Source organism: Pteropus alecto, unplaced genomic scaffold (assembly GCF_000325575.1).
Source record: "Pteropus alecto unplaced genomic scaffold, ASM32557v1 scaffold98, whole genome shotgun sequence".
In the NCBI taxonomy this organism is placed as follows: domain Eukaryota; kingdom Metazoa; phylum Chordata; class Mammalia; order Chiroptera; family Pteropodidae; genus Pteropus; species Pteropus alecto.
The window spans coordinates 16,026,120-16,036,043 of record NW_006443570.1 but is presented as its reverse complement, the minus strand read 5'-3'; the positions used below and the strand labels follow the sequence as shown (position 1 = coordinate 16,036,043).

Here is a 9,924-nt window from a genome sequence, read left to right as displayed (position 1 = left end):
GCTGGGGAGAAAGAAGAATAGAGAAGAGAGGCCCTCTTCTCCCTCCCAACATGAAAGCAACAGGCCTGGGACCCATTTCTCTAACCAGCGGGGCGTGGGGTGGAGGGAGGGGCGTTTCATTGCCCTAAGCTGAGGAGTGAGCCTAGACAGGCTGGAGAGGGCTTTAGATGGAGGGGGCAGTGGGCCCTCCGCGTTGGTGAAGACTTTCATTGTGTCGTGTTCCGCTGTTGCCCACATCTGCCCAGTCCCTAGGAACCTTCCTAAACTGCTGTGAGCGCGCCCAAGGTCTCTAACCAGCGGGCCCTCACCGGGACCAAGGCCACACTCTCAAGGTTGAAAGCATAAGGAAAGGAATGACTCTGGGAATCTAGGGTCCTGAGGCTAAGGGAGGGGCGGTACAGGTTGACCTCCCTCTACCGGTGGGTGGCTTCTTCCATGTCGGGAGTTGATTTGCCATCAGTTCACTAGACCCAGCCAACCTCAGTTCTTGATCAGAAGGGTGGGCCTGGTAACGGTTGAGGGGAGGCCAGGGGAGAATGCAGCTGGGAACTCAAAAATCTCAGCTTCATATGCAAGACTGAAGATGGGGAGGTATTGGGCTCTGCGTGTCTGCTCCCTTGAGCTTGGGGGTCTACACTGTGACCCAGCCCTGGTGAGCAGGGAGTTTGGGCACCTGGCAGGAGGAAGCTGAGTTCAGGCCTAGATCTAAGTGTGCTCTGGCCCTCCTCCTGCATCTTGCTGCCAGAGTTCTCTTTCGAAAGCCCTGGGCCATGGCCCCACCTCTGGGCAGTTCAGAAGCTCTTACTAGGTTCTCATTGCCCACCTTCCTGTGCCCTCAACCTGGTACTGAAGATCCTTTCTCCTCCCTCACCTGCCAGGACCCTGCCTGCTTCCTAAGACCCAACTTCAGCTACCTTGCTATCTTGGCACTGCTTTTCTTAGAGTAGTAGCAATCTGCCTTGTGTCCTTCTCAGATGCCAGTGTCTTCTTGTGCCTTGTTAGTCCTGGAGTGGTGGCAACAGAACCATGGGCTGATTCTTCTCTGTCTCTCTCTATAGCCAGTGCCCAGTACACTCAGGGCCCAGTAAGAAGCTATTTGAGGGGGCGGGGTCTCCCACTAGGTAGGCATTTTCCCTTCCTGATTAACCATCTGGCTCTCTTTCCAAGCTCCTTCCCTGAGTCTTCATCCTCTGCTTCAGTCTCCCCTTCCTCAAGGAAGAGTGCCAGGAGATGCTTAAAGCTTGGGGACCTCCCAGATGGATAATGGCCAGAATCACTGCAGTTCCTCCCCGCAAAAAACCCATCTCCTCTGGGCCTTTCTCTTTCAGGGCTGCCTAAATCCACCCAACCAAACCGCCTCTCTGTTCAGGAAAAAGGTATATGGATTTATCCTCACTTCCAGCTAACTCTTGGTTGGGAGTTCTGGGCTCTTCGAAGATGCTGGGGTGTGGGAGCAGTTGCAGATTTTTGTGTCTGGCAGGCCATTGAGGCCACAGAGTTCTGACCACACAGTCAGACTGGGAGCCAAGCAGCCTGCGTTTCTGTCTGACTCTGATGCCATCAGGCAGAGTGACCTTGGGCTGCCTCCCTCATGTTCCCCATCTTCCACAAGCAGTGTGGCCTCTGGCCCATCCCTTCCCTTCTCACTCTCTGCCAGAACTGCTGAGCAGATATAGAGCCCCACTACCTTTCAGGGCCCAGCTCATCCTGTGGTGTGGCAGCCTCTACCCTGCTCCCAATTCTCAAGGCCTCCACCAGAGAACACCTGAGGAGTCCACTTTCCTGCATCTGGTCTTTGGGGAGGTTTTCTGCTCCATTTTTAGTTTGAACAGTTTAGGGGAGCAGGATGGTGGTAAAATCTGTTGGTAGCCCCCTACTCAGTAACCTTCACTGGCTCCCCACTGCCTATAAGATCGAAGATATACTCTTCGCCCCTGCCCTCAGGATCCAAGACCCTTTATGATCTTGTCTCAAGCTACCTCGTCCTTTCTTCCCTCCATCCTCCATTCATCTTATGAGGGATCGCTCTTCTCACCTTCTTGCCTTTCTGCTTTTGCACACACCAGCTCCTCCATCTGGAAAACTCTGCCTCCAGAAATTCTCACCTAGCCTTCAAAGCCCAACTCAAACATCACCTCCTCCAGGGAGTCTGCCTAGATTACCCCTTAACTTCCCATCAGCAACCCCCAGTCCCCCAGCAGAAACAATTGACCTCTTTCCAGTGTATCCTTGGCCCTTCATGCTCTCTCTGCAGCATTCTTCCTGGTTTGCAGTGCCTGTGTGTGAAGGGCACGTGTGGACATATTTATACGTGACCTCCACATACTTGCCTTTAGTGCAGAAACCATGTCTTCTTGGTTTTTGCCTCACTCTCCAATGTTTGACATATAGTAGATGCTGAGATATGAACAGGGTGGGAAGACAACTCTATATTGGGGGGGGGTCACCCCAGTGTCAATTGAAAAGGGAGCTCTGGGGTGTAGGGCAGCAGAGGAGAAGGGAGGAGACAGGCAGAGACACCAGGAAGAGAGCAAGGGGTTGGGGCAAGGCCATGCCACTCCCCTGGGGTGGCACATACAGGATATGTGCATCTGGAATGACATGTGATAACACAGCTCTACAGAATATGAATGTACTATCCCGTGGCACTCTGAATACATGATCTCAAATGCATGTGTCCTCTGGCAACCCTGAGTTTCTCCTCGGGGTTGTGTCCACACTTTGCCCACCCCAAGCTCTGGCATCCTTGGAGATGGAGGAAGGATGAAGCAAAAGGACAGAGTCTGTGCTGGGCAGTGGACAGCTTCCTCACTGCTGTAGTGAGGAATGATGCCTGTCCCCCACCCCCACACACCCATCTTCTTCCTGGCCACACAGAGCCTTTCGCCACAACACAGCCTTGTAATGTTTAAGACCAGTAGGTGGGGATGTGTTATAAACTTGGTGGCAGAAAATGAGCTTTACTGGAATCCATTCTGAGGATAGCTCAGTGCTTGGCTGTAGGAGGTAAGGCCACTTTGGAACAGCAGAGTGGGACCTGAGCATCTCATCAGCCCTCGCTGGGGACCTGTCTGGAACCGGTAAACCCCAGGTTTGAGATTGGTAGCGAGTGCTCATGATGCTGCAGAAATTGAGATTCTGAGAGACACCAACCCCAGCTACCAGGGTCTGCCTACCCAATGTGGGCAGGGGACGTGTGTTGGGGGTGAGGGTTTTGCTTTGTTGCCCTACACATAATATTGTCCATCCACAACACTGAAGTGGTTGAGATCACAGAACCATCAGATCCAGCCCTTGTGTGGATAAGGAAATGGGCACTCAGAAGGAAAAGGACTGGCCAAGGTCATCCTATCAGTTGGTGCTGGAATCAAGACTAACACCAGAGCCCGAAGGGGGTTCCTGGATTAGCAGTCTGCTCCCGCCCCCTCAGCAGAGATTCATCACCTCTGTTACCCCCTCTCTCTATGGCTTTGTCCCAAGATATGCTTCTGGCCTCAAACTAGCCTCGAGTCCCAGGAAGGCAAGATAATCAATCGCCAATAGCTTTAATAAACCTTGCCGAGGATTGCCAAGAGGGAATGTGTAGGAGTTCAGGACCTGATCTTCAGCTCCCTTTATGAGCTCAAAGTCCACATGAGGAGATGAGAAAGAGGCCCCGATTCTGAAATTGAAGACGATTTGGACACAGCAGACAGGGGTTCAAATCCTGACTTTGTCATCAACTTACTACACAGCCACAGGAAAGTCACCTCCCTCTCTGAGTCTTTTCCTCTGCTAAGTGAGAGGGGTCAGTGCCCCTCCCAACTCTCTTGTTTGGTGATGGAGAAGCCTCTCATTAAGTCCCTGATGTTTCTCCACCCTACACCTTGCCTCCCTCCACTGACGCCCACAGCAGATGCCAACAAGTGGATACGATTCTTCTTCCTCATTCTCTCCCCGGGATCTCCCTCACTTCTTTTTTGCCAGTACTCAGTACAGAATTTTAATAAGAGATTAACGAATTAATTGTGTACTTTTTAAAGAAAATAAATTTCTTTTTCTATTTTTCTTCTCTATGTTTTTAAATGTAAAGTGGGCCTCCTTATCATCAATTCAGCTGGCCGTGCCCTATTCCAGCAGTCCCCAAGGATGGGCCAGTGTATCAGGGAAAACCAACACTCTACTAGCTACTGCACCAGGCTCTGGAAGATGGAATGCCAGGTGGAGGGAGGCACTGAGACAGGTGAAGCTAGCGAGGTAACAGAAAGTGGACAAGCTCGTCTCTGGACACAGGCTGAGTCCAGAAGTCATTTTCTCCTTTCCTCTGGCATTTGCCCCTTTCAGCTCTTCCTCCCCACTGCAACACACACACACACACACACACACTCACACCTCCACCCCAGGCCTGCTGGCTGGCAGACAACCTAGCAGAATGAAGTGGAAAATGGAAGCAATTACCTGGATTATTCAATGCTTGTTGCACGAATGAATGAATTCAAGAATGACTAATTCAGTGCAAAAAAAAAAGGTAGAATCTGTAATTGAAGATAATCTCTTTTTGGCTAAATTATCTAGATAATCATCTGTCTTTGGAAAAGTTCTGTTTTTTATCAAACTTAAATCCTTCCTGCTGCATTCTCGCCCACATCTTTTGGGCCTGTGAGGGTGGGCCACTGGTTACTCTCTTCTCTTAAATGACTTTTCCTGTTCAGTTCAAACTGGAGACAGTAGGAAGGCTGTGTGCTTGCTGGAGGAATTTCCCAGCTTATCTCTGTTTCCTGGGACCATCTCCCAGGTTCCTCAGAGCTGGGAGAGTGATAGGCCCAAGGTTATTACCTGGATAACTGGGATGACATTCAAAATGGTCCAGATTCTCAGAGGCATCTCCATCTAAGAATCCATGTCTGAACAGCATCAGATCCCACAGGGTAGGCTGCTGGTCCTGAGAGACAACAGGCAGGTAGAACACTCTTAACCCTGAATCCCTCTCCAGGGACATGGCAGGCCCTACAGGTGTCTAACCCTAGGTCAGCCACAGTTACACTGAGTGACATCCTCTCTGCTTTTCTGAGGAAGAAGTGGGGAAGAGGAGAAATGGTTTCTGCCCCTGGGGAGTGCCCAGTATAACAAGGGACACATATTCTCATCTTCAGAGAGGCTCCAGTCCTACAAAGGGGACACAGCCCCACCCCTCAGAGGTAGCCGTAGTCCCTTCGCATGGTCTGACAGTGAGAGACAAGATGACCACTTTTGTCCAGAGATTGTAAGACCCACCTTGCAGGCCTCTTCCCAGCCCCCGGAGCTGTTGAGGAGCCTGGCTCTGGGCCAGAAGCGAGTGTATTTTGGATGGCTTGATAAAGATAGTGCAGCGGACTTGTCACGGCAGGAGGCAGTGTCGGTGGGAGCTAGCAGCACAGGCAGACGCTCACAGAGGCACCCACACAGTCATGGGCACACACTGATACGATATGCTTGAGAGTTCTAATGGTTCTTTGGAGTTCAGAGCCATGATCTCATCTGAGTCTCGCAGCAGCCACTAGGTGAAGGCAGTGATTGTGATCCCCATTGTACAGAGGGGAAAACTGAAGCTCAGCAGAGTTCTGGCCACACCAGCTCTTGAGGTCAGGTTTTCAGACCCTGAATATGGCGGTCTTCTTGCCATCCCACTCTACCTTGCACATACAAGGAATAAGCCCAGACATGGACAGACAGACATGTGGACACATACACCTGAGTGCGCCCCCCACATCTGGCCCCGCTAATCTCTTCCGTCTCACCTTGAGGCCCTCTCCCCTTGCTCTGTAGGCTTCTTCCAGTCCCTTGAATGAGTCGTATTCTTTTCCATGTCAGAGCCTCTGTACATGCTATGCTGTTCCCTCTGACCAGATCGCTCTTCCACCCCATCTCCTACTCAGCCTTCAGGCCGAGTGTATCCACGCTTCCTCTTGGAAGCCCACTCTGATTCTCAGATGAATAAAGACTAACTACTCTTTGCAACTCATTGCTGATTTTCCTTGTTTGTAACTGCACTGCTTGACCTCTCTGCTGCCCATAAGCTCAGGTGGACCTAGAAGGTAGATGGCCTCTTCCCTGTCACTGTACTCCCGGGGTCTGCTGGGATGTCTGGAGTAAAGTAGGCATTTACTGCTTGGTCAACTGAGTCAATGAATGTGCACATTTGTACATACTTGTGCACATAGATGCCTTCCCTGTCATTCAGCAAGGATTCAGTTAGTGCTTATGATGGGCCGGCATTTGGTCTTAATCTGTGACTACAACAAAATCCCTGCACTCATAAGCCTATGTTCTTATGGGGGCAAGCAGAAAGCAGACAGTAAATAGTGAATATATTAAATAAGTGAATTACATAATCTGTCAGAAGGCATAAAGTTTTAAGGAAAATAGAAAGGTAGAATAAGAGGAAGTGGGAATTCCAGTGTGTGTGTGTGTGTGTGTGTGTGTGTGTGTGTGTGTGTGTGTTGGGAGGGGTTGTGCAGCATTAAAAGGAATGCTCAGGTGATAAAGTGTCAGTAAACCCACTCGAAGGAGGGGAGAGAGCAAACTAAGCAAATATTCAAATATTACGGAGGGACCAGCCCTGGGGCAGGAGTGGGCTTGACCATTTAAGGTACAGCAAGGGGGCCGGAGGGACTGGAGCTCGGTGCAGATGAAGAGGGTGGGGAGAGAATGAGTGAAGGAGGGAGGCCCTTGTGGGCTGAATGAAACTGGGAGCCATAGCAAGGTTTGGAGCAGCAATGACCTGAGCTGACGCATAGGGATGGGGACTGGCCCCCAAAGCCACAGGGAGGGACCTCTGTCTGTTCTCTTCAGCCCCTTGTCCTTCACAATCCTGGCTGTGGCTGCCTTTCCTGCCACCTCCCAACCACTCATTGGGGAGTGCGGGGTCAGGGCCAGGGTGCGCAGGGGGCACACTGCAGCAGAGACTGCCCAAGGACTGGCAAGCCAGTTTCCAGGCTTGTCCGGCCAAACTAGCTGTGTGGCCATCCGGGCCTCTTCTGTGGTTGGGGCCTCCTATCTGTAAAATGGGGCTGCAGCACCAAGTGCTTCCACAGCCTCTTCTTGCTCAAACCCCCACCATTACTGCCATGATGGGGGCCACATGCCATTGCCCTCATCTCTCCTGGGACATCTGGGATTCCAAGCCATCCTGCTTCCTTCTCGGATTCCGACTATTTCACTAACTATCTACCTTTACAAAAAAATGTGCTGTGGAGATGAGGGGGCAACATGCCGTTGTTTGGGCAGTGATCTTACATCTCTCTAATTTGGGGAATATGATGTCTACATCTCTCTTGTTCAGGGAATACCAAACCCAGTTTCCCTGGATCCCTGAGTGCCTGGCAGCGACGCTGGGTTACCTGTTGCTTTGACCTCTCCGCTTGTCCCTATTTTATGTCTGCAGGTGTTCGGTTGGCAGCCCTCTCTGCCCACCACCAGCCCCTGCCACAGTATGACCGCTGCAGCCCGTGCCTCTTAGCCAAGGAGGTGACCTGCCTCAGGTGACCCATGCTCTCCTCTGCCCTGTAGGGAAGGACAGGCTTATGGAACCTTTGTCCAATAGGAAGGAACTCTTGGATTGGAAATAGGAAAAATTGCCATTTTCTCAGCTGCCAACACAGCAGAGAAATGATCTCAATTTTCTGTGCTTGTTCTCAGCAGGAGAAAAACTGCCAGCAACCAGCCCTGTGCATGAGAGATCTGAAATGCTGGGGAAAGGGGGCCAGAGCTGGGGGAGGTGGTGAGAAGAGAAGCAGAAGGGACTGGCCATGGTGCAGAGGGCTGGGCTCCCTACACAGGCACTGCAGCCCTCCTGCCTGGGAAGCCCTCCCCGGCTCCAGCCCCCACGGACCGTAAACCTATGTTGGAGCAGCAAACTGAACTATCTAGTTATCTTAATAGTCACTTCTATTAACTGAGCACCTACTATGTGCCACGTCCTGTGCTGGGCCCCAGGAATCATTCCCTGGGAGACAGCAGTATATTTTGTTCCGTTTTGGCTTGGTCCTGATGCTCACAGCTTTCCTTCTCAGTGTTTCCCTGAACTCGACTGTCAAAACAAACTTCTTGGCTTCATCACTCCCTGTATGATTTTGGACAAGTTACTTAACCACTCCGTACCTCAGTTTCCTTATCTGCAAATGAATATAATTGTACCTAACTTATAGGGTTGTCGTGATGATTAAATGAGTCATTATTCCATGTCAAATATTTAGAATAGTGCCTGGCTCATATTAAGTGTCTAAAAATGAGAGTCATCAATATTATTGTTATTAGTATTATTAGTACATGTCAGACACTGTGTTAAGTGGAAAAATGAAGAAAACACAATGCCTGTCTCACAAGGCACCTCTACGGTGATATCTGGGGAGATGAGCCATGTCTGCACAGATTGTGATAAAATGCAGTCATGGATAGGTTGGAAGGGATACAGAGTGTTGTACAAGGAGGAAGAAAAATCTCATAATTGTTTGAGGGATCTGGGGAGGCTTCATGGAGGAGGTAGCACTTCAGGAGGCCTTATCCAAGTTAGAGAATTCTTCCTCTGAAGACTAATAAATCGGCATCTACTGTGTGTCCGATCCCCTGGGGAAGACAGACATGCAAGGTAAAAATGGTCACTGGCCTACCCGTTCTGAGTCCAGCAGGGAGGGAGCCAACGCTGCCTGTGAAGGAGTAGCAGTGATCTAAATGCAGAGTACATGGTTGGTGATTCTTTGCCTAGGTGATCTCTTAAGAACTCTCGAAACCGTGACCCTGTGTTTCATGGAGCGCATGGGAGCTGTTACGTGTTATGGAGCGAGGGAGTGACTCGATCAAAGCAGGGTTCTCAACAGTGACGTGACTGGGGACAATTTGCAGACTGGAGCAATGTTGACAGCAGCTGTTGCAGCAGCTGATCTGGGAGCGAGGGCTCTCGGGATGGGGAATGACTGCTAGAAGTCATCGGAGTTTCTGACCGCATGGAAAGAGCCCACTCTTAAAACCAGGGAGACAGATTCGAGCGCCGGCTCTGCCACTTACCAGGGGCTTGATTTCTCTTTTCTCCCCTGGAAGATGGCAAACATGAGGTACAGAGCCTGCAGTACAAGGCTCGGTATTTGGAGCTGTCTTTATTATTTTAGCAGCTAAGGCCCAAAAGCAGAGGGCACTTGCCTATGGCTCACAGCCAGTTCTGACCCCCTTGCGATACTTTATTGTCCAGTCAGAAGTCCTGGGGAAAGTGGCCGAGGAGGAGAACTGAGAGAGACGAGACCTCTCTCACTATTGTTAATAGAGGCTCAGCCTCCCTCTTCATTCTCGCCCCCATGGCAGCCAGAGGCCGAGGGGTCAGATCTGCGCAGGGGCCACTGTCAATGTTTGGGCTCCAGGAGAGCCTCAGAAGGAGCCAACGTGTCAGAGGATGGTGGTGGGATTTCACGTGGAACAAATGGAGGTTGGAATCCTGCCCCTCTGCGGTGTAGTCGGGCGACCCAGAAGCTCATGACTACCTGGTCTCCTTGAGCCTCGGCTTCCCCATCTGCTGAATGGCAAAACTAGCATCATCTCCCCCAGGCCGGGCTACTGCAAGGATGCGATACCACAGTGCGTGCGGCAGTGCCCAGAACAGAAGCTGTGTGCCTGCTGGAGGGGCTGGGTACACACGGTGGGTTCAGCTTGTTTCCTTCCTTTCTGCCAGGAGCCAGGCCTTGCTGCTGGGAAGCACGTTTAAGACAGTGCCAGAGACTTCCCAGAGAGCTGTTTTCTGGTGGTTAGTTTGTTTTGCTTTGTTTGGGGTCTGATTTTTCTTACCCTTGATGCCTCCTAGCAACATCCTAGCTGCTTCCTCCTAGCTGCTTGTTTTAAGAACAGCAGTGGCCAGCTGCCGGCCCCTTTCCCTCCCTCCCTTCCTCCCTCCTTCTCTTCCCAAGAAAACAGCCACAGACA

At 51.1% G+C, this 9,924-nt stretch overlaps 1 protein-coding gene across 1 annotated transcript in view; it reads left to right on the top strand.

The window, feature by feature from the left end:
- The window catches only part of TMEM132E (transmembrane protein 132E), a 51,428-nt gene that overhangs the window by 968 nt on the left and 40,536 nt on the right, over positions 1–9,924 (top strand). The window contains exon 2 of the mRNA XM_015599122.1: positions 7,403–7,499. Coding sequence (XP_015454608.1) covers positions 7,403–7,499 — 97 coding nt within the window. The remainder of the gene's footprint in view (positions 1–7,402; positions 7,500–9,924) is intronic.